The sequence below is a fragment of the Equus asinus genome, chromosome 18, assembly GCF_041296235.1.
Source record: "Equus asinus isolate D_3611 breed Donkey chromosome 18, EquAss-T2T_v2, whole genome shotgun sequence".
NCBI classification, from domain to species: domain Eukaryota; kingdom Metazoa; phylum Chordata; class Mammalia; order Perissodactyla; family Equidae; genus Equus; species Equus asinus.
The window spans coordinates 39,855,567-39,879,887 of record NC_091807.1 but is presented as its reverse complement, the minus strand read 5'-3'; the positions used below and the strand labels follow the sequence as shown (position 1 = coordinate 39,879,887).

General features: G+C 55.1%; 1 protein-coding gene across 8 annotated transcripts in view; it reads right to left on the bottom strand.

The window, feature by feature from the left end:
- Nucleotides 1-24,128, bottom strand: part of GATD3 (glutamine amidotransferase class 1 domain containing 3) — a 56,722-nt gene extending 32,594 nt beyond the window's left edge. For 2 of the 8 annotated variants that reach the window (XR_011495437.1, XM_044751019.2), the window contains exons 1-5: nt 23,752-24,011; nt 23,404-23,456; nt 22,046-22,159; nt 21,053-21,172; nt 17,557-17,649 (exon numbers count right to left, since the gene is read on the bottom strand). Coding sequence is in view for 7 of the 8 variants with exons in the window: in XM_044751019.2 (XP_044606954.1) it covers nt 17,557-17,649; nt 21,053-21,172; nt 22,046-22,159; nt 23,404-23,456; nt 23,752-23,892 (521 nt within the window). In the remaining variant the exon portion in view is untranslated. Of the gene's footprint in view, nt 1-11,386; nt 12,282-13,426; nt 13,761-15,483; nt 16,357-17,556; nt 17,650-21,052; nt 21,173-22,045; nt 22,160-23,275; nt 23,457-23,614 lie in introns of those variants that run through there. The other 6 variants (XM_014830747.3, XM_070488974.1, XM_044751020.2 and 3 more) reach the window with 6 other exon arrangements.
- Nucleotides 24,129-24,321: the final 193 nt, after the last annotated feature.

Below are 24,321 nucleotides of genomic sequence, written 5' to 3'. Positions count from 1 at the left end.
GGGATGCACCATGTGCACAGAGCCCGCGGTGGATGCGGAGACTTCCGGCGGCACGACTCACAGAACTTCCTGTTTGGGGCCAGATCAGAAGCACCCTGAGATGCTTGATGAGAAATATTTCAGTACTTCTGCTATTTGACCTCAGCCCAAGCCAGGAAGTCCAGGCAGGCATGAAAATGAGACAGAAAATACTAAAGAGAACATCTAACAGAGTGACAAATGATCTTACTGGAAGAGAATTCCGTAAATTCTTTCTGAGACCCCCGCTGCACTCCCACGCCCTCCATCCCCGGCAGGAAGCCCCTTTCCTCCTGGAGCCAAGAACTAAGCTGCTCTCAGGGTGCACAGGTCCGGGGGTGCCGGCGTGCAGAACGGGAAAGTGAGGGGCTGGCCATGGGTGTGAGCGGTGGTCTCCACGTGGGGAAACCATCAGCAGTGACTAGAGGTGGAGCTGCCAATCAGGTGAAGGACCTGGGTGCCTACTATGTACCATGAGGGCCCCACGGCCCCACATTCTTGGTGGCAAAGGCAGGGGCTGGGCCCGCACCATCAAGGGGCCTCCAGGAGACTCTAAGCAGGACATGATCTAACAGAGTGAGCACTCTCTGGGGCCCGTGAGGTGGATGTCCTCCAGGGTGGCCCTAATCACCTGTCCTTCAGACAGAGTCACAGACGACCTGAGGGCAGGGCAGGGGGCTGGGCACACAGACCACTCAGAGCAAAGACCAGCCAAGGCCCTGACCACGAAGACCCAGGAGGGCCTGGAAGTGACAGGGAGGGGCTGCTGCAGAGAGAGCATCTGGGGTCCCCCACTGCTCTCTGGTGAGCTGTGGGGCCTCAGGAGGGACCCCCACTCTGTGCCTCAGTTTCTCTCCTATGAATGGGATCCTAGTGCCTACCATAAGAGACTGTGTCCCCCCAAAATTCATGTGTTGGCATCCTAAGCCCCAACAGTACCTGTGACTGTGACCGTGTTTGGAAACAGGGTCTTTGCAGATGTAATCAAGTTAAAATGAGGTGAGTGGGGGGACCCTAGTCCAATCTGACTCACGTCCTTATAAAATGGGGAAACTTGCACACGGACACACACAGGGAGGGCGCCATGTGATGGCTAAGGCAGAGATCAGGTGACACACGTACAAGCCAAGGAACCCCAAGATGGCCAGCAAACAGACTGGGACACATTTTCCCTCCCAGTCTCAGAAGGAAGCAGCTCTGCCCACACCCTGGCTTTGGGCTCCCGGCCTCCAGACGGCGGGAAGAGACCTCTGCAGTCTTAAGTCTGGGGACCTTGTCACAGCAGCCCCTGGGAGCTGACACCTACTTACGGGTCTGTAGTGACAATTAAATGAGATGAAACCCAGACAGTCCCTGGCACCTGGGGCACGCCCTCGGGGCAAATGTGGGGATGTCAGCAACAGGTGACAGGGGGCTGGAATGTTCTGGAAAACCTAAAGGATGGGGGAAGAATATGTGCTGAGTCCCGTGGCTGACGCAGGAATAAAAGAAGAGGGGTGTCTGCTGGGCCGGAGGGCTGAGAGCGGACCCTCTCCCATCCTGCACAGCAAGCTCCAAGTCGCCCTAAAAGTCTTCAGCGGCTGCTCCTACTCAAGAGCTGATGCTGGGATGGCCACTAGCAAATTAGGGACCAATGAGCCAGCGTGCATTTGCACAGAGCCTCATGTGAACTCACGACCCTCAGAACTACCCAGAGTGAAGGGTGCCAGCTGCTGCCGCGGCCACCGTGCACAGTAGCCCACGGACGGGACAAGAAGGCCCGCCACCAGCTGCAGGTGCACAGTGCTGGGGTGTCACGACTCCCGGGCCCATACTCTCGCCCCCACGCACACCGCCCCTGCACCACACCCACCCAATCCCACAGCAGATGGGCTGCGTGCCTGCGCGCTGACTTGTCTGCCCAGCTCTCCTCTGGGTAGACGTTGCCCAGAAAACAGATCTGAAATGGAGGTCTTCCCGACCAGCTGCCACCGAGGCAGGGATCCCTGGCGAGCACTGCACCCACAGACACTCGGCTGTCTGTTGGGGACTTGGGCTGCGCGGGAACTCGGAACAGTGCCCCGCAACAAGTCAGGAGCTCGCTGGGTCCCTGAGGGCTGGGCCCGGCCCATGGCACAGGAGTCAATCACTCTCACTCCCTGCCTCCAGAAGCAGCCCCAAACCTCCCCTGGGTCCCGCTGGGCAGGACCTTTCTGGCTTTGCGCTTGAGCACATCCAGCCCAAGGTCCCCACCCCTACCCCAGGCTGAGAGGTGGGGACCCACAGAGCACCCAGGGGCCACGGAAAGCTTTCCTGAGCTGGTGAGGGGGAATGCGGCAACACTGGGAGGTCAGCAACGACACGCCCCCACTCTTCACCACTCCTGCCTCCCCACCCAACGCCCACGGCCCACTGCACTTGGCCAGAGACCAGCATCTCTAAATGACTAGTTGGCTGTCGTTCTTGTGGCTGCAGTGGTTTTCTAAGAAGGTAACTCATGCTGTGAAATAATAAACAAAATTAGTTCCTGTTTACGCAATGCCTACAGACTGGCATCTACCTGACTCTAGCCTAGATGCTCACACACACACACACGCATGCACACCACACGCTGGATGCCTAACAGACCCACACATCTATACGCACACATGCACACAGCCCTACGTATACACTCACATACACACCAACAGACTTACCTACACAACCACACACACCCACACGTACTCACACACACCCACACACACACACCTTTATTCTCCATATCCAAGTCCTTGGGAGCCCCCATGAGCACCTCCATTTCTCTGTGGCCACAGCAGTCACACAATTTGCCTGAGGTGGTGCAGCAGAAGCGACAGCGACTGAGCAGGAATCAGGAACCAGGCCTGAACGCTGCCCATCTGACCCCCTGGAGAGCCCCGTCTGTGAGGAGGTCAGCCAGAGGCACAGACCCCTCGAGTCAGGGAGTTAGGAGTGGGCAGGCTGCGGCACGGGCCCCTCGCCCAGCCTAGGGGCATGCGTCAGTTACCTCCTGCCATGTGACAAACCACCCCCAAACTTGATGGCTTAAAACAACATCATTTTATTTGCTCATGGTTCTGAGTCAGCAGCCTGGGCCCGCAATCATCTAGTCCTTGGGGTGGCTGACAGACTCCGCAGTCAGGGACATGTGCGGAGTGCATGCCCCAGCCCGCCACACGGAGCAGGCCCCCCAGGATTCCTGCTCGTCAGCCCTAGGGCAGTGCCGGGCTCCAGGCTCGGGGCGCGGCTGAGATGCGGCAGAAACAGCACCACACTGGCGCCCCACCTCCAACACATGCTTCGCCAACACCTCTCCAAAGCCAGTGCAGCCCCTCCCTCACTCAGGGCTGGGGGCTCCTGGAGGGCAGCAGGCGCCCCTGTGGAGAGCTGTCAAGCACTGTGGCAGCACTGGGCGGAGGCCAGGGCCCCAATGCCACGGCTGTCTGTCCTGCCTGGGTGCGGCACCAGGCGCTAAACCTTGCCCTTACTGTGGTGCAGGTTAAAGATGATCTCATGCCGAAAACCTAGAATGAGCACATCTTACTCAAACTGCAGAACACCAAGATAAAGAAAAACCCTGAAAGAGCCAGACAACACAACACCTCAGCTACAGAGGAACAAAGATAAGAATCACATCGACTTCTCCTCAGAAACCAGGCAAGAAGAGAGGGAAGTGACATATTTAAAGTGTTGAGGGAAAAAACCCCCAACCTAGAATTCTGTATCCTGCAAAATTATCCTTCAAAAGTGAAGGAAAAACAAAGCCCTTCTCAGACAAACACAAACCCAGGCAGTTTGTTGCCAGTAGACCTGCCTTGCAAGAAATGTTGGGGGAAGTTCTTCAAAGAGACAACAACGACGGTGTAGGAAAGAAACTCAGATCTACATAGAGAAAGGAAGAGCATTAGAGAAGGAATGAGTGAAGGCAAAATAAAAAATTTACCTTTCTTACTTTTAACTGATCTAACAGATGGCAGTTTGTTCAAAATAATAGCAACAATGTAGTCAATGACTGTAGCTGGGAGATAATGAAATGAATGACAGCACTGACACAGGGATGGGAGGGAGGAATTAGGACACTCTGTTGTCATAAGGTGCTCACGTTACTCATGAAGTTGTGGAGTATGATTTGAAAGCAGACTTGGATTAGCTGTAAGTGTATATTGCAAACTCTAGGACAACTGCTAAAGAAAGTAAAAAGAAGTATAACTGATATGCTATGGATGAAGAGAAAATTAAACCATACAAAATGCCCAATTAAAACAACAAAAGGCAGAAAAAGCACGGAAGACAAAAATAGGAACAAAGACCAAGGGAAGCAACAAATGGAAATCAGTAAAAAATACGGCAGACATTAATCCAACTATGGCAATAATCACTGTGAACACCAATGGTCTAAACGTACCAAGACACAGAGAGTCAGACCCAACTACATGTGGTCTACAAGATACCCACTTTAAATACAAAGACACATATATATACAGATTAAAAGTAAAGGAAGAGAAAGATACAGCATGCTAACATGAATGAAAAGGAAGCAGGAGTAGCTATATTAGTTTCAGACAGAGCAAATCTCAAAACAAGGAAAGTATCAGGGATAAAGAAGGGTACTAGACAATGATAAAGGGGTCAATTCTCCAAGAAGATGTAATTCTTAACATGTATGTGCCTAACAACAGAGCGTCAAACTACATGAGGCAAAAACTGATAAAACTGCAAGGAGAAATAGATGAATCCACTATTATAGATGGAGACTGTGACACCCTGTCTCAGAAACGGACAGATCCAGTAGACAGAAACTCAGCCAAGGACATAACGGAACTGAGCAACGACGTCAATCAACTGGCTAGAACTGACAGCTATAGATTACTTCATGCAGCAACAGCAGAACACACACTCATCACAAGCTCACACGGAACACTCACCAAGACAGACCACATTCAGACAAGAACACACCTCAACAAATTTAAAAGAACACAAATCATACAATATCCGCTCTTAGCCCATAACAGAATTAAACTAGAAATCAGTAACAGGAAGATAATGGAAAATCCCTAACTACTTGGAGATTAAACAACACACTTCTAAATAACACATGGAGCACAGAAGAAATCTCAAGAGAAATTTAAAAATATTTTGAACTACGTGAAAATGAAAATACAACTTAATCAAAATTTGTGGGATGCAGCAAAAGCAGTGCTTTGAGGGAAATGTATAGCATTGGATGCAGATATTAAAAAAGAACAATGATCTAAAATCAGTAATCTAAGCTTCCACTTTAGGAAACTAGAAAAAGAAAAGCAAATTATAAACCCAAAGCAAGCAGAAGAAAAGAAATAATAAAAATGAGAGCAGAAACCAATGGAATTGGAAACAGGAAATTAACAGAGAAAAATAATTCAGACCAAAAGTGGTGGTTCTTTGAAAAAAATCAGTAATATTGATAAGCCTCTAGCCAGACTAAGAAAAAAAGAGAGAAGACACAAACTACTAATATCACAAACGAAAGAGAGGACATCACTACAGAGCCCATAGACATTAAAAAGATAAGGAAAAGTACCAGCCCTGAGGCGTAGTGGTTAAGTTCAGTGCGTTCTACTTTGGCAGCCCAGGTTTGCAGGTTCAGATCCTGGGTGTGGACCTACACTACTCATCAGTCATGCTGTGGTAGCATCCCACATACAAAACAGAGGAAGACTGGCACAGATGTTAGCTCAGGGCTAGTCTTCCTCCAGCAAAAAAAAGAGAAGGATGGGCAACAGATGTTAGCTCAGGGCTAATCTTCCTCATCAAAAAAAAAAAAAAAAAAGATAATAAAGGAATACTATGAACAACTGTATGCCTACAAATTTGATAACCAGATGAAATGGACCAATTCCTTGAAAGACACAATCTGCCAAAACTCACACAAGAAGAAACAATCTGAATGGGCCCATATCTACTAAGAAATGGAATCAATAATTAAATAATCTTCCCAAACAGAAAGCATCAGGCCCAGACGGGTTCAGTGGTGAACTCTACCAGACATTTAAGGAAGAGATTACAGCAGTTCTCTACAGTCTCTTCCAGAAGACAAAAGCAGAAGGAATACTTCCTAACTCATTCTATGAGGCCAGCATCACCCTAATACCAAAACCAGACAAAGACATCACAAGAAAATAAAAGTGCAAATCAGTAACTCTTATGAACATAGGTGCAAAAATCCTCAACATTTAATATTAGCAAAACCCAACATTTAAACAGAATTACACACCAAGACCAAGTGGAACTTATCCCTGGTATGCAAGGCTGGTTCAGCATTTGAAAATCAATTAATGTAATCCATCACATCAACAGGCTAAAGAAAAATCACATGATCATTTTGACAGACACAGAAAAAGCATCTGACAAATTCCAACACCAATCTATGACAAAACTTGCAGGAAAAAAGAACTCCCTCAACTTGATAAAGAACATCTATAAAAAACCTACAGCTCACAACATACTTAATGGTGAGAAACTAGACGCCTTCCTGCTTGGATCAGGAACAAGGGAAGGATGTCCCCTCTCATTATTCCTTTTCAACACTGTACTAGAAGTCCTAGTTAATGCCATAACACAAGGAAAGGAAACAAAAGGTATACAGATTTGGAGGGAAGAAATAAAACTGTCTTTGTTCACAGATGACACGATCGTCTAGGTAGAAAATCTGAAAGATTTTTTGGAACAAAAAACTTCCTGGAACTAATAAGCAATCACAGCGAGGCTGCAGGAGACAAGGTTAATATACAACTCATCACTAAGGGACAAGAACAAAGCTGGAGGACCGACACCGCTCAATTTCAAGACTTACTATAAAGCTAAAGTAATCAAGAGAGTGTGATATTGGCAACAGAATAGACAAACAGATCAGTGGAACAGAACAGAGAGCCAGAAACAGACCCACAGAGAGTCCACCGATTTTTGATGAATGAGCAAAAGTAATACGATGGTAAAATAGTCTTTTCAATAAATAGTACTGGAAAAACCAGACATTACGTGAAAAAAATGAATCTAGTCACAGAACTTATACCCTTCACAAAAATTAACTCAAAATGGATCATAAACATAAAATGCAAAATTATAAAACTCCTAAAAGATAACAATAGAGAGAACCTAGATGACCCTGGATAGGATGACGCCTTTTAGCTACAACACTGAAGGTACAATCCATGAAAGAAATGACTGACAAGATGGACTTCATTAAAATTAAAACTTTCCTCTCTAGAAAAGGCACTGTCAAGAGAATGAGAAGACAAGCCACAGACTGAGAAAAATAATTGAAAGAGATATCTGAGATATCTAAAACACACAAAGAATTCTTAAAACTCAACAGAAAGAAAATGAAGAACAGATTTTAAAATGGGCAAAAGACATGAAAAGACACCTCATCAAAGAAGATGTACAGACGGCAAACAGGCACATGGAAAGATGCTCCACATCAGACGTCAGCAGGAAAATGCAGATTCAAACGACAACGAGATACCAACACACACCTTATTAGACTGGCCAAAATCCAGAACACGAAACGCTGGCGAGGACATGGAGCAACAGGAATTCTCACTCACTGCTGGTGGGAGTGCAAAGTGGTGCAGTCACTTCAAACGTTTCTTACAAAACTAAATGTATTCTTATGCAAGCCAGCAATCGTTGTCCTTGGTACTTACCCAAAGGACCTAAGAAGTTATGTCCATGCAAAAACCTGCACATGGATATTTACAGCAGCTTTATTCATAAATGCCAAAACTTGGAATCAACCAGGATGTCCCTCAGTAGTTGAATGAATAAACTGTGGTCCATCCAGACAATGGAGTATTATTCAGCACTAAAAAGAAATGAACTACCAAAACAGGAAAAGACACAGAGGAACCTTAAGTGCATATTACTGAGTGGAAGAAGCCAGACTGAAAAGGCTGCATACTGTATGATTCCAACTATGTGACAATCTGGAAAAGGCACAACTATGGAGACAGTAAAAAGATCAGTGGTCACCAGGGTTGGGGGGAGAGGGACGAACAGGAGGAACAGAGGACTCTTAGGGCAAGGAAGCCACCCTGTATGACAGACACAGGCAGACACATGTCATTGTACGTTTGTCCACATCCACAGGACGTACAACACCCAGAGTGAACCTAATTCAAACTGCGGACGCTGGGCGATGGGGACGCATCAACGTAGTTCATCCACCGTGACCGACGCACTGCTCTGGCAGGGGATACCGTGTATGTGTCGGGGAAGGGAGGATATGGGAACTCTGTACTTTCTGGTTAATTTTGCCAGGAACCTAAAACTGCTCTAAAAACTGAAGTCTATGTAAAACAAAAAAACTTATCTGAAGGGAAGTCTCGCAGGAAAAGGAAGTCGAGGAAGGGCAGGTGCCACCCAGTGAGGGTGGGTGAAGGAGGCCCTGGAGCTGGGCTGAGGGCAGGCACTGGGATGGGCCTCGGCATGCACCCCATGTCCAGCCAGCGAGTCTCAGGACTTCCAGCACCCACTGGCAAGTGCCTGCTGAGCCCACCACTCCTGGGGCTCCCGCTTGGCCCTGGGGGGACTGAGGTACGCTAACGAGGCTGGTGCGTTCTCTCCTGGAGCTCTCAGTCCATATGCAGGACAGACGACAAGCCAGTGACGTGTGTAGTTATAGACCACGAGCTCACAACAGCAGGTCAGGAGTGCAGACAGTCCTCTGCGGGGTGATGCTGAAGCAAGGGGCAGAGGGACGAGGGAGGCTGGGCTTTCCAGGTGGAGGGACAGGAGGGGTGCCAAGAGGTGCCCACGAAAGGGACCAGACAGACAGGGGAAGGTTCAGGGAAGGTGGGGTCTGGGAGAGCTTCCAAAAGATGACAACCCCCACGCCTGGTGATGCTTGTAGGGGAGGCTGCCCACCCAGGCTGGTCAACCCTGGGAGCCTGCACCCAGACCCCAGAGGACAGTCTGCAGCACCCCTGGTGGCGAGGCGTGACGCACAGGCATGCTCCCCAGCCCGGTCTCCTGGTCAAGGAGCCTCTGGGCCCCACTGCCCTGCAGCCCCGCAGCTTGCTGCAGGCACCAAGTACGCCACCCCTGCCCCCTGCCGCTCCACCCTGCTGTCCTGTACTCCCTGGCTGCTCCCGCTGAGCCTCTGCACCAGCCACTTCCCTGTCTGGAACATCCTTCACACACAGCCACCTGCTTGCTCTGCCTCTCATCCTTGCTCAGATGGTGCCTTGTTGCCTCCCTGACCCTGGGTCCCACCTGGCGCCATTCACCCTCCTTCCCAGCACGTCCACGTGTCTTCCACCATCTGTCGGCTCCATGGCTCACCTGCTCACGTACCAGCCGTGCCCCCAGCCCAGGCTCTGTGAGCGCTGGGATGACGTCCGCCTGTCTCTCCCTGGCTCTGAAACAGTGCAGGGCGTGCAGTAGGCACTCAGCTCCTGTCAAACACACACCCCAGATGTGGTTCCCTGGGGCCCCTCTCTGGGCTTTCCAATGTCTCAGATCTGCTTCTAGAGCACAGGTCCTGACCCGAGTCCCAGCTCCCCCTGACAACAGGGGACAGGCAGGGACGGCCTCCCAGGGCCGCCGCGGGGTGAAATGGGCAGATCCAGTGCCGATGGGCTCCGGGCCATGGAAGCCCTGGGGAGGCCGTTACCCTATTTCATCACTGCATTGGGATTATAGGAAGGAGGTACGGCACCCACCAGGGGCCGCTCTGAACTGGGCAACCAGATAATTCATCCGGAAAAGGCAGAGGACGGACAAAGGGGAAGCGCATGCAAGGAGCTGCATGAGCACTATGTGATCACATCAACATTTCTGGGGGGTTTCTCCTAAGATCTCCCTTCCCTCACTGGTCACCTGTCCTCAGCCAGTTCACTGCAGGTGAGGCAGAGGTGACATCCAGCCAGCCTGTTGTTTCCCGAGTGTGGGCTCCATTTCCCGGGCTCTTATGTTCCACGGTGCCTGAGCTCACCCAAGCCGGGGGTAAAGCCCCGAGTGGGGGAGGGGGAGTCCAGGAGGTGTGGGCGGCTGCTCCTGCACAGGGCCCAGTTTCCGAGGGTGGCCTGGTTGCACGGTGATTGCTCAAGGACCACCGCACCCCACTCTGCTCTGCAGCACATGTGCCGGCATTTCCAGAAAAGATAAACCAAATCGCAGAGCAGATGGATTCACAAACATTGTTCCAGATGAACCGAGGTGAAACAACAGATAACACTGATCCTAGAGGACGACACAGGAAAACAAACGGTACAGGGTGATAAATGGGCTGACACAGAAACCGCACCCTCTAGGGGGCGGGGATGAAACGAAGAACGCCCAACAGCTGCAGTGCCGGGGGGCTGGGGCCCAGCCAGAACCCTCACCACTGCTGGTGGGAGGAAAACGAGCACAGATACTCTGGAAAAGTCCTCAATGTTCCCATGACACTGACTGAACCGTCCCTGCACTTGAGACCCAGACACATCAGCAGGGGCCCATGGAAGTGCACCCAGACACCGACAGGGACGGTCACAGCCCGTGCCCGCCTCATCCGTGTGGACATCTCCCTAAGGGAGAGACACACAGCAAGGGCTCCCTGTGCACGGAGCCGAAACACGCCATCTCCCGCGTGGGCCCGGCTCTGGGAGGAAGCAGGGCGGCTCCGAGCAGGGCCTCCACAGGTGTGCTCACGGTGAAAACTCAACGAGGTGCACACTCGCGCTTTGTGAACGCTTCCATACATGCACACACAGGTGCACACACATGTAAAAAACACTTTAATCAACAAGTTTCTTAGGAAGGGGACGTTAACCTGGGTTGCCGACCTCTGATGGGCCCTGTGAGGCGACCTTTGGCTGCATGGGGTAAGGACAACCCTGGCCAGCGTGGCTGGTGCCTGCAGGTGTGCTGAGGGGGCCCTCACCCTGTGAGGCCCAGCCGCAGTGGGAGAAAGACAGGCCACCAGAGAACAGAGTCCCCGTGAAGGAAGAACCAGAAACGCCTGAGGCCGGCTGACACAGCCAGCAGGCGAGCCAGAGGGGCCTGGGAAGCCCTGTACCAGCAGGCCTGCCCTCCCCGCACTCCCACAGGCCCTGGAAGACCGCACGTCCATCATTTCACTCACAGGGCAGAGGGGTGGGGAGAGGGAGAGTGGGGTGGCCTGTGTCTACGCCCCATCCCCAGGACAGCACCCCACCGCTCAGTGCAAACTGGATCAAACTAAACAGCCTGGCTGGGACACCAAGCAGCTTTCTCAAAACTAAAGGGGGCGCAAACACTGCGGCGTGTCCAAGGCACCTCCAGGGTCAGAGCAGACAGACGGAGGGGAAAGGGCCACAAGGGGTGAGGCCCACAAACGCCCCGGGGCTGCCACCCAGAAGAGAAGCCACGCTCACAGAGGTGAACAAACTTTATTGCCCTTCCTCACACATCTACATCAGCTGCCGTGCACGGCCTGGGACCAGCCTGACGTCACAAGCCCACAGGGCAACCACGCGGGCTAAGTATCTGCAACTTCCCTTTCTTCCTGAAAATTAAGAGAACTGAGACTAATTTAAGAAGCTTCATTCATAGTCCTCACTTGCTGGTTTCAGAAGGCCTGGAACGCAGCTGTGAGAAGTGTCCTTTTGGCAAGGAGCTCATCCTCCCTGGCCAAAGGGACTGTCTGCTACGGAAACCCCCTCACCGTTCAGTTAATCAGCACTCATTTACTCCACACTGGAGAATCTTCAATTAGCCACAAGCATGGCGCTGTGCTTTCCTGAATACGAGATTTGCACATTTAAGAAATTTCCCTTCTGAACACTGAGCACTCTGAAGCAAGCCAAGCTAAGACTGCAGAAGGATCTGTCTACCCGATTCTCCCCAAGAAAGCTGCCTTGACTGAAATCTTCAGGTCACACAGGCAAACTCCAGCAGCCACTGGGTGCACGCTTTGCTCCTTCCTCCGCATGGAAGGAAGGGAAGCCCAGTGGAGGGCGAAACGTCTCACATCCTCTACCCCTGACCCCAAGTATGTCGCACGCTCCCTCTTCAGGCAGAAAATAACTATCAACCTAAGCACAAAAATAAATTGCTATCATAGTCCAAGCTGGACAGGAAAGCAGGCCACCAGCTCCACCTGGTGGACGAGGCTGAGGCCACGGCACTGAGCAGCATCACTTTCGGGTGAGTTCCAGCACCTTCTTCACCATGGCCCCAATCCCATCGTGGATGTGATGGAGCGCGGTCTCGCACATGAAGGCTGGGGTCGTGACCACCTTGTTTTTCTGGTCGACGTGAGCTTCGTGCACAGAAGTTACGGAAAAACGTCACCCAGCAAGGACGAGAGAGAACCTTAGGCATAAAGCATCCACCCTGGCCGCTGCTGCCAGGCCGCCCTCAGGGGCGCATGCCACGCTCCTCCTCAACATATGTGAAACGTGGGGAACCCTCCTGGAGCAACCTCTGCCGACAGGGCCCCGCCTTCCGCACTGTCTGCACTACTTAACCGAAGAACGTGGAACGAGTTCCCGATCAGCGTGTTCTCAAAAGGAAAAACGCTCGCAATCTCAGCAACGAGAGCACTGGCTTCATAACACGCTTTACACCATCAGGCCACACGAGACCAACACAGACCTGGGACCCCACGACAGCCCTGAAGGCGGCAGCAGCACCTCCATTTTTCAGATCAAGAAACTGAGACACTGTCGAGTGCCCGCTCCCACCATAGAGGAGCCACAGAGACCAACTCAACCTGGGATCCATGCTCCACACAATGCACGGCCTGACCCCTACCCTGCCTCCACCCTAACCAACATGTGTGTCCTTGGATCTATGCCAAAGGCCCCAGGGCCAACCCCATGCCAACCAACCGCCAAGGTCTGCTGGCCACTCTGCTCTGAAGGGAGGTGGAAAATTAACACCTGAAACCACCTGCAAATAAAGACACTCCGAAGAGAGAAAGCCACCTTCGACACAGACACAACCTTCAAGACAGGCACCCAAAGCTGTCTCGGGCACCTTTGAGGACACAGCTGTTCTGTTCCTGACTTGGGCCCACGTGCAGATTCTCTGGGTCCAGATGCAGACCCAGGACACAGTCAGCCTGTGGCCTGAGGTTCTGCACGCCTGCAGAGCTCTGCCAGCAGCTCCCTTCCGCGTCCTCAGTCCATCATCTCAGCATGCAGAGGACTCACTCGCAGGAGGAACAGGGGCAATGAGGCTGTCTGGGATTGACACCCATCCCCTCTGCCCGGGAAGCTTCCACCAAAATAAGAATAAAGCCGGGAAGCGCCCCCACCCACATCCCTTCCCCTAGCCTCCACCCTGCCTTGGGCCCTCGCTCTCTCCCTCCAAGAGCAGGCAGCTCCCTGGCCCTCCAGCCTCCATCTCCTTGCCCCACCAGGGAGCCGGGCTGAGCCGAGGGCAGCATGTGCCCACTGGACGGGCCCGGAAACATGGCCACAGCACAGGCAGAGACCTCTCAGCGCTGGGCACCAGGCCCCAGCAGGCCGGTGCCCCAGCAGGGCAGTGACTGGTTGAAGAGGCTGCTGCCCAAGACAGCCCCAAAGGGCCAGAGGAGGGGGACCCAGCACCACACACTGTCCCCCACCGCCAGAAAGGATATGGTCACTCCCTTCACGCAGTGCTTGGCACCCAGGGCTTTGATGGCCTCCGCGGTGCCGGCGTATGGCCACTTGCCGCCTTCCTCCTGCTCATGGCCCACGGTGACCTCAACGCCGCGGAGCACTCTGGCTGCAAGGACAGGAGCAATGCAGCACAAGCTGAAAGGTGAAGGACAAGGTCAGCTCAGGCCCGTGCGTGTGGATCCCAGGCCGGGGGGTGCTACGAGGCAGCCTAAAGAACCTAAGTAACCTTGAAAACAAGCACCAACGCCAGCAGTCGTGGGGGTGGAGGGCACCGCAGCAGAGCCACTGCCGGCTCTGAGAGGTGAGCCTGCCCCCTGGACCCATGGCGGCTCTGACCGATGGAGCGTGGGACAGCCGCATCATGACTTGGTCCTCAGCTTGCTCCCCGACGTCTGGAGCCTCCGGGCACCAGCTGCCAGACAAGGACAAGCCACCGGATGTGGTGTGTGGGGATGCAGAGGTCGACTCGCAGAGGAGGCAGCAGATGGTGGCAGCTGTCTTAGGCCTGAGTTTTGGGGGTGGCTTCTCACACGGCAACAAATAACCACAGCTGTACTGACTGGCTGTAACCAGACCCCCTCCTCCAAAGGGGACATAAGGAGCCAGGGGACACAGTTCAACCAGCAGCCTCGCCTGACCTGTCGGTGCAGAGGTAGGTGGATGCCTGGCCCCGAGGGAGCTGAGGACCCTCTCAGCAGAGCACCAACCCTACTACACACCCACGAGCAGCCTGTGCCAGCAGCACCTGAGCTTCATGGTCACTCTTGGGTGCACACACCAGGCCATCACAGTGCCTGCCCTTGGGGCTCCCAAGAGGTTCTGCTCTTCACGAGGAGGCGCTCCCACCCAACGGTGCCTGAGCCCGTTGCTGCAGTCGACACTGAGGCGTCCAGGCGCCGGGTGCTGCAGAATGCCCGGCATGAGAACATGTGTCAACTGCCACAGCAGCTCCAGGCCAGGCGACCCATCGTGTGGCTCCATCAAGGACTGCCCTCTCCTCACCTGGGCTCCACGCACCCCAGCCCCCTCCCTTTCATAACCCTCTTCTCCCTGTCTTTAACAGTACCTATAGACTTCCCCCACTATCCCAGAGTCCATTTCATGCCACTTTACTTTGACAAAAGCCCCACATCAGTGCCCGCTGCGGCCAAATGAAAGAAATCCAAAGAAGGTTTTCACACTTTTATGAAAAAAGGTGAAAAGCGAAGACGGCAGTCAGCCTTTGTTTTGCACTGGGCCGGTAGGGAGGCTGAGCAGTCAGCACACGCAGTATTTCACGCCCTGCCCAGGAGCCGCAGCAGACGGGAGCCGAGATGCTTGGCACAGCGGCAGGGGCAGAAGGGGTGGTGGCTGCTGACCTGCCTGCCCTGACGGGCGGCTGATAATGAGATGTTAAGAGGTGACCCTCTTATTTCTCCTCCACCGCAGTCTCCTGTACCTCCCACCACCCCACCTCCCCTGACTCAGCCTGCCACCCACCATCACCCCACACTGCTCAGCCTTCCAGGGCGCTCGCTGCCTCCCGGGTTCTCGTATGTGAAACTGCACCATTCACACGTAACTTCTACTTCCTATGAGCTGTATGCTTAGCACTTCATTCCCACTTTCACTGCATGTTACTGGTATTCTAGATTTTGTGTATTATTTGCATGATTCAGTAGATTATTTTTTGGGTCTAGGAACAGTCAAAAACTTTTCCCACGTAAATTAGTGGGAATTGCTTCTTCGCTTTACACTGTTTTGGCTTCCGAAAGGTTTTGCAGGAATGGTCTATTTTAGACAGCAAGGACCACTCCTACTTGTGCTGACATGCAAGGCCCCATCTTGAGGCTGGTGTAACAAAATATCGTTAAAAACGTATTTACAAACTTGTTTAAATGTCACAACAATCGAAACAACTTTTGATTAGAAACCCAGGAGACACAATTTCCCTTAGCCACTGATAGGTAAGCAGCCACCTGAACCGATGTTGGGAGTGTCCCGCGTCGGCAGACTCAGAGGCACTGGAAGCCCAGTGCAGGATGCCCAGAAACAAACGCTGCGGCCATGAGCCCTCGAGTCAGGCTGTTCGTGCTGTGGACGCTGGCTGTGGTCTCAGGCTGCGGACGGTGACGCTGGCCGACAGCGCACTCCTGACAGAGCCCTGGCCTGCAGCACTCCTGTGCTGAAGTCAGGGGACACACGAGCAAGGCAGCAAAGCTGGCGGAACCCCCATCGCCCATCTGTGCTTCTGATGAGAGGGCTGAGAAGTCACGGGACTGCTGGGAAGGGGGACGCGAGGCGCACTGCCTGAAAAGGGCATTTCATCCGTGGCCAGGACAACACTAAAGAAACTGCTGTGGGAGGGACTGAAGTGAGCCTCCAGCAATGACAGGGCGACTGATAAGAGTAGTCGCCATCCCCGCCCAGCCTCCACGCCCCACGGTTAGCAGAGGACAACACTGGCCTTGCTTCCTCTCGAGTGCACTCAGCTGAGACGTCTGTTTATACAAATAGGCAGAACGCCCGCAGGAAAGTGGCCAGTCTGCTCAGCTTCTGTCCTATGTATTGTACTTCTGAGTTGGTCACAAAGAAATGGTGCCAGGCTCCTCCCTGGGCGCTCGCCCACGTAAACAGGTGCTGCTCCAATGAGTGTCCTGGGAGGCAAGCGGCCACGCAGTATCGGCATCGCCCACTCTCCATGCTTCTTCTCTTCTGAGGAAGGTACCGTCTCTTCCGAGCAGGTCCAACTCTGGGAGGATGGAGGGAGATGCTGTGCATGCAGACGTGCGCCCGGGCTATGGACCCAAGGCTGGCGCCGCTCATGATCTGGGGCTCCCTGGGTGATGACTGGGCAGAGCCTCAGGCAAGTGACCACAGGGTCTGGGAAGGACACTGGCCTTCAGTGGGGACTGTCCTTTTGAGCCTCTGTAGCTCAGAGGGTTCTAACAGAATATTGCTCTCTTTCGGTTTGCCAACAATATGGTAGCAAGCATATCTGATGGAGATTGGAAGTGGCCTCGAGATTGTGTATTGGTGAATTTAGTTTTTAGTTTTTAGTTGTCTGTGCACTGCTGTGCTCCTGAGAGGCCTTCTCTAACCAGCAACAGACTCCAAAGCCACGTGGTCCACGCGCTGCAGTGTGGAGTACACGTGGACAAACAGCACACTGCACTGGAGCAGGACGGAGGAGCGACTGCCGGGGTATTTGTGGAAACACAAGTCCGACGAGATCAGGCCTGATGAGGGGGTCTCCACCCCACATCTCTGAGAGCCTCTCCTGGCTGCAGGTGACGGCTGGCCTCGCCCACCTGCCAGGACCGAGGACTGCAGGCTGTGGCGTGAGCAAAGGCTGTGCCACGGTGTGAGTTTGGTCGTGCAGAGGAGGACAAGGACGCTCGTGTGTGGCTGGCCTCAGGACCCAGTCCTTGGGCCATGACCTGCGATCGGTGTGTACCTCCAGAAGAGCAGCCAAGTGACAAGGCGTCAGGAAGGGTGCTCACGACAGTGACGGAGAATAGAAATCTGAGTGGTAACTACGGGGCTGCTCTGAGCAGGCATGGGAAGGCAAGGCCAGGCGAGGGGAAGAGGCGCCAGTAAAGGCTGGGGGTCAGGGAAGCACGAACTAGGGAACCTTCCAGAAGCTGAAAGAATCATCCCCTCTCCTTCCTGCTAAGTCATCAGAAGAAATAAAAGTGACCAGAGAACTTTCAGAGCTGGAAGGCACCTGTGAGATCACATGAAACCCCCTTGGCGAAAGCGACGAAAGCGACGAAAGGGCTGAGAGTTCCCAAGCCCACACGGCTCAACGGGAGCTCCTGGCTGTGAGCCCCGGGCCGCAGGCTCCAGCCGCCGCCCTCCCCCCACAGCCCAGTCTCAGACCCAGGCCAGCCATCACCGGGCCCCAAGTGGAGGCCCCACGTCCTGCCAGGCCCGCTTTGGCAGTACATACCCGATGGGCTTCCCGGCCTCGTGGAACTCCTTCAGGACACGCTCGACGTCTTTGTTGACCTTGCAGTCCTTCCCGTCTACGGCGAACGTGCTCCTACCAGAGAGAGGAGGCGTCCTCAGATCCTGCGGCTGGGTGGCCACCGGGCTGGGGAGCCTCCAACCCCACCCGAGGCTTACACGTGGGTCCGTTAACTCCACAGTCCCTGAAATCAGTCACTAATGTGTGTGCACATGGCTTTTCACATAATTGTATATACGTACACATACACTTTTTTTCTGCTTTTTAAAACAGAAAGAAGCACGGGAACCAGCAGGAGGGAGGACAACAGAGGCACAGTGGAGCACAGACACCAGAGCAAAGCCAAGCCAGGCCCCCAGGGCGCTCGGAAGTCCGCTTGGTAAACGAGAAACAGCCGACATCCGACTGGCCTAAAACCAGCAACAGATGCTGCACTTCACTAACAAGGAAAAGAAAGGCGAAGCACATCGGACAGCTGCTTCTTCACCAGACAAGGGCAGCTGAGGAGTCTCTACGGCCCCTCCCACCGCTGGCGGGCACGCGCCCGTACATTGCTCTGGAAGGCAATGTGGTGAGACCCACCAAACTTCAAAGGACACCCCCCTTTCCCGAGAGCCTCACTTCCGGGCTTTCTTCTATTCTGTTTATGTGTTCAACTCCTCAATCCTAGGACGTCTGCAGTATCACACACAAAAGACTAGAAAACTCTTGGGGGAGACGGATGTTCGCTATCCTAACGTGGTGACGGTTTCTTGGGGTGCACGCACTCATCAAAACTTATTGAATTTTACATTTTAAAGGTATGTATGTCAATTACACCTCCAAAAAGCTATTAAGACAAAAGAGAGGGCTGGCAATCACGCACGTCCAGCAGGCTTGGGTCGTCTACCCAATGGGATCTGTGGGGCAGCTGTCGGACAATTAACGGACCAGCACCAAGCCACGCTGCTGAGCGGAAATATAGACTGCACAACAGTGAGCTGAGAGGCTGCTCACTGGTGAGATCTTAACCAGATATACAGATCTCTCGGGAAATACGCGCAGAAGCTGGTAACAGTGCCCGAGAGGAGCCAGAGCCCCAAGCAGGAAGAAGTGAACTCGCCTGCTCCCTGAACAACCAAAGCAGCCACCACACAGACCGCTGACGTGGGAGCTGGCCTTCCTTCTGGAAAGGTGAGAAAGAATGGGGCCAGTGACCAGAAGCCCAGCTTTCCCCAGGGAGCACGAGCTCACACGTGCACTGAGCCAAGGCCCACCGCTTCCTCGAACACCAAGCCAAACAACCAATAACCCTGCACAGCCCACGTCTGCGCTTCTGAGTCAACCAAGGGCGGGCGGTCAGCCTTGCTGGGACACGACCCCAACAAATCTCAAACTGCCCTCGAGTACCAAGCATCAGAGGTAAGGGGCAATGGCTTCTGAACCTGGCTCATCTTTCTGAGAAAGCATGTCTGGTCCTGTTGGAAGTCGCAGAACAGCCAACACAGACCGCTCTCTGCATCGCCTGCCCGGAGGCTTGTGAAGATGGTGAGGTGGGGAAATCACTTGACAGGCTGGTTTTCGGGAGGAGTGGACGTGAGGCAGGGACAGTGCTTCCAGCAAGAGAAAGGAGCATGGGCACCATTTCAAGGGGCTGGGAAACCGGGTGGGAATCTGGCAAAAGGAGGTGTTCTGACATCCGCAGGTGGAGAGAGCCTCGAGGTGTCAGAACACGCGAGGCCTGTGAGTAGAGTCAGACTTCAGGGAATGCAACAGCCTCTGCCCCTTACTTTGGGGGCAGGGCGCCCACACAGCCAGCCAGGAGGTTGCCGGGCTGCTGCAGGTGGAAGGCCGATGATCAGCCGGCCAGCTGACTGAGCCAGGTGGAGCACAGGAACTGAGGACGGTGAGCACAGGATCCCAGGCATCTGGCCTGAACCCCACCCACCGCCTCCCCTGAACACGAGGGGTCCAGAGAACAAGAGCCTGACGGAAGCTGAGCACAGGTTGGGGGATGCAGCTTTAAACAGCAACAAGTGGGTCCAACCACTCAGGCAGGCAGCTGGAAATGCGGGTCAGAAAGGTGGAGATCCACGGTGCAGACATGGGGACAGCTGAGCCACGTGCAGATGAAACTCCTGGGGACGGGGTGCAGGAGGGAGGCAGCTCCGGGAAGGAGCAGCTGGGAAGAACGAGCCCAGCGGGCAGTTCCCAGGGCGTGAAGACAGCACTCAGGGAACTCAGAGCTGGGGGGAGAACGGGACCCATCGGGGTTAGGAAGCAGTGGATACTGGAAACCTCAGAAAAGAGACACGGACAGCTCAGCGAGGAGGGAAACGGGACGGTGTGAGACTGGAGAACCACGCGGGAGGAAAGCAGGCGGGCACCAGCACCCACTCAGAGTCTGAGAGTGAACAGGGGCGCAGGGGGGAAACGAAGGAAGAGCAGGGATTCTCGGAGTGATGCCCTGAGGAGGCGGTGGGCACAGCAGAGGGTGGGCAGAAGGCGAGAAGATCCGAGGTATTGGCCTTGAACCCCGGCCCACCCCCTTCTGACCAGAGTTTCCAGCAGAGGAGCGAGCAGGCAGACTACTGGGGCCCGGTCAGCTGAGGCTGCAGAACCCCAGAATGGCCCAGGCAGCGGGAAGGCAAGCCCCAGGGGCTGGCGGCCTGTCGGCACAGCCAGACACCTTTCCCCAGAGCCCCCTGGACCTGGGACAGAGAAATGTTCTTATCCTTGACACAGGAAAATGCTTGGTTTAGGGCCTGATTTGCTGATCTATTGGTTTCCACCAAAACACATGTAGTCCCGGCTGTTACGCACAGTACATCGCCTGTTTAACACCCCCAAACTACCGGCGCAGCCACTTCCCATCTTCCCGCACCTGATGGCTGTGCGGGGACCCTCCATCACTGGAGCGGCAGCCCCAGGCCCACCTTGAGGGATGTGCCGGGACAGGCAGGCATTCCGTGAAACCAGAGACAGAAGAAAGAAGGGAACAGAAAGAGAACCTGAAACCCAAACAACATCACAGCTATACCATGACGGTCTTGCAAACTTGTGGTCCAGTTACCGTGGCAACAACCCAGAGGGCAAAGCGAGAAAGGGCTCCCTTCCTCCACCCAGGACCGTCGCCCAAAGGGCCTGAGCGGGAAAGCAGGTTTCCGTGCTGCGAGGCCCACAGGAGAGCTGGTGTCTGAGGACCACCAACAGGGAGATGAGTTCTGAGTGACGAGACCTGTGAGCACCCTTGTCAGATGGGAGGGAGCCCAAGCCCTCAAAGGTGGCCAGGTCCCTGAGGGCTCAGAAAGGAGCAGGGAGAGGAAAACCCACAGCTTGCTCAAACACTACCTAGCCTCACCCTACAGCAGTCCCCATCACAGAGCAGCTCTGTGCATTGCCTGGACCCTAAGGCCCCCAAGAGCCGTTCACATCACCACCTCATCCCCATCGACCGCTCCAGGTGAAAAGCAGAAGACCCCAGAGCTCAAACACGTACAGGTTTTTGGCGGCTCCAAAGCCTCCGGGGAAGATGGCGGCGTCGTGGTTGGCCGCGCTGAGTCTAGCCAGGTCAGTGATCTTGCCGCGGGCGATCCTTGCCGACTCAGTCAGAACATTCCTGGCAAAGAACACAGAGGCCGGAAAAGAGGTTCAGTGTGCAACCAGGAAAAGGGGGCAGGCTGGAGTCTATCACAAGACAAGCAGACATGTTCCCTCGGCCTCGGGGACATGCGCTCACACGTGCATTAAGGCCGATACCTAGAAAATGTGACACAGTTACAGTAATGCCAAATTATCTGGCACTTTCTGTGTGAGCCCGGGGCCACCAGGAAGATGGAAGCCCCTCCGAGAGCCTGAAGCAGACAGCATTTAGTGCGGGGAGTTGATGGATGATGGGACAGTGGTGGGACAGTAAGAAACTACTGCTCGGGGAGAGCGAAGCAGGCCCAGGATGAGCCACAGCAGAAGTTGCTACCACCCTCGGCTGTGGGGCTCAGGGCCAAGGCCCAGGCAGAAAAAGAAACCACGGGGCTCCTGAGTGGGGAACCGCAGGCCCCACCTCTCTCTAAACCCAGCTGGAAGGTGCTGGAACCACAGCCTCCAAGGGCCACAGGCCGGGCAGGGCCAGGACAGCACATGCCTCCAGAACAGAAATGTGCCCGGGAGCTGGCTCAGAGATGTGGGGCCGCAAGAGGGGAACGAGGTGGGCGACCCAAGCCCATGAGACGCACTCCTTTAGTTAGAAGGAAGGTATGAGGTCCTTGCTGGGTGGGAATTTTCCTTCAACGTTTTGGCAGGCATCAAGAGTTAACAACATCCTAGGCTCGCAGCATTTACAGAACGGCCTGAGGACGACTGCTCTGGAGGAAGATGGTTCATTTAGACACAGATCCAGCTCCCACCCAGGGTGAAGAACCTACGCATGCAGGTTCTCCAGGACTGTCAACTTGCCCCTTGTCCACGCTCAAGGACCAGAGGGGTGGACCCACACCTGGTTTCACTCTCAGCAGGCTGCCCCTTGGTGTGGTCAATCACGTGCATCTGAGGGACGTCAGGGGCAAAGATCTGGACCTCAGCACCGCCACGGCTCAGGTGAACCAGTATCCTGCACGGGAGGACAACAGCATTTTAGCTGAGAGCCAGGTACAAACCCCTACGTTCATCTACTTGCTTTGCAGAAAGTTACAGTTCACTTGCTAACAACTCAAACGCCCACAATTCAAAGTCACTGTCACTGAACTAGCCTGTGGAGACCAGCTAGTCTCCAAGCTCCCTTCACAAGATGGTGTCCGGAGCAGGGTGGCCCGGCTGGTATCACAGCCGGGGTATCAGGATTCCCAGGCTGCTCTGGATGCTCTTCCTCCCACAGGCCAACTGACGGGCCTTGAGGTTTGAGGGCGCTTTCGGTCAGGATAGTAAGTTCATTCCTGGTCTCCGCCAGCTTTCCCACCACGGGGGTGGGAGAGAGACAGGGAGTTGTGCAGGGCTCCCTGAGGGCTGCTCCATCACCACCCCGTCCCAGGTGCAGGGCCCTCGTGGCTCCCTGCGGGAGGCGGAGGCGGCACGGGGTACGTGAGCTGGTAGAGCCAGGACTGCCCTGGTGCTGGGGCTCTGCTCCCAGTAACCTCCCTGCCCGGGCCCGAGAGGTTTTCAAGCTGTTCACCGGCTCCCTGTTGCTGCCTCAGCTCTCTCGTTCCTCAGCCCCCACCAGGACACTCTCCTGGTCACCCCCCCAGCGCCGCGGGCTCCAAAGTTCACTCCACATCCGGCGCCAACACCAGGACACGGGGGCAGGCAACCCCAACGGGGCGGGCTCGGCGGCCACGCACAGCCACCAGCCTCAGGCGCCTGTGGGTACCCGGGAGGCTTGAGGGTGGGAGGGGCGCCTCACTGTCCCCCAACTTATCCCAAACCTGACAGCCCAGAATGGTCCTGCTCACAGGAACCTTTCTCCAAAAAATAAAAAAAACAGGATACAAACTACTCAGCACCAGCTGCCGGGTCACATCAATGACGCTCTGTCCTCAGACAGCCAAGGGCGCTGTGCTGCCCTGAGATCAGCTGGAGGGCCAAGCAAAACCAGCACCCATTCCCGTGAGCCCATTGTTAACACGGGGTGTGAGAAACACCAGAAGGCAGAGGGCACGTGGTCATCCCTGGGGGACACCGCCACAGGACATATTTACAAAGCTCGTTTTATGCGTTCCTCTATTTTACACACCTGATCTATAAAACTTTTCTTTTGTGTCCCGAGGCCTGACCAGTCATTTTTGCCTGTCTAAGGGGAGGTTTCTTCAAAGGGCTCAGGAAGAGGCGCCCCCCGCCCCAGGACTGTCCCGAGGGGCTTACGCTGAGGCCTCGTGGAGCTCCGTGCCGTCGTAGACTCCGCATCCCGACAGCACCTGCGGAGGGGCGGACGGTCACTGGGGGCGCGCACAGAGGGCCCCGAGACGGGGAGGAGAAGTCCGACCTGGGGCGGGGGCAGATGAGGACCCGACCTCGGGCGGAGGGCGCCGACCTGGGGCGGGGACCGGACCTCGGAGGCGGGGAGGGGGCCAACCTCGGGCGGGGAGAGGAGGGGGTCTCCGACGTCGGACGGTGGGGGTGAAAGGACCGGACCTCGGGCGGGGGGAGGGAGAGGGCCGGACCTCGGGCGGCGGCCCCGCCCCCACGCCCCGCCCGCCGGCGTCCACTCACCAGCGCGACCTTGGGCCCGGGGCGCGGCGCGGAGCCGTGCAGGGCTGCGCGCGGGGAGGGCATCCGAGTGTTGCCGGGGAGCGGCGCGAGCGCGGAGGCCGCCGCCAGCCTGGGTGCCATCAGGGCCCGGACGGCCGCCATGGGTGCGCGGGACGGCGGGGGTCGGAGGGTCACGTGACCACGGAGCCACGCACGGAACCCAGCCGGCCGCCCCTGCGCAGTCACCTCGTCCCGTTCCACTCCCGCGAGTGCGCCGGGGGCGGGGCCGCGCCTGCGCAGTCGTCCCGGGGAGCTCTGGCTCTGTCCTCGCGGAAGCGGGTGATCGCGACCCCGGGCGGAGGGGTTCGCCCGCCCCGCCGCCTCCCTCCCGCTCCTTGTGTCCGGCTCTCGGCTGCGCTGCCCGGGCCCGGTGTCCCGTGTCTCCGGGCCGGGCGCGGGGCAGCAGCGGCTGAGCATCGCTGCTCTAAAATAGACTAAGAATCAACTTCAGCATCATCGTCATCCCTAAAAGTGGTTCCTCCGTGTCGAATGACCAGCGTTCAAATGTCGAATTCTCATAAATGTCCTTTT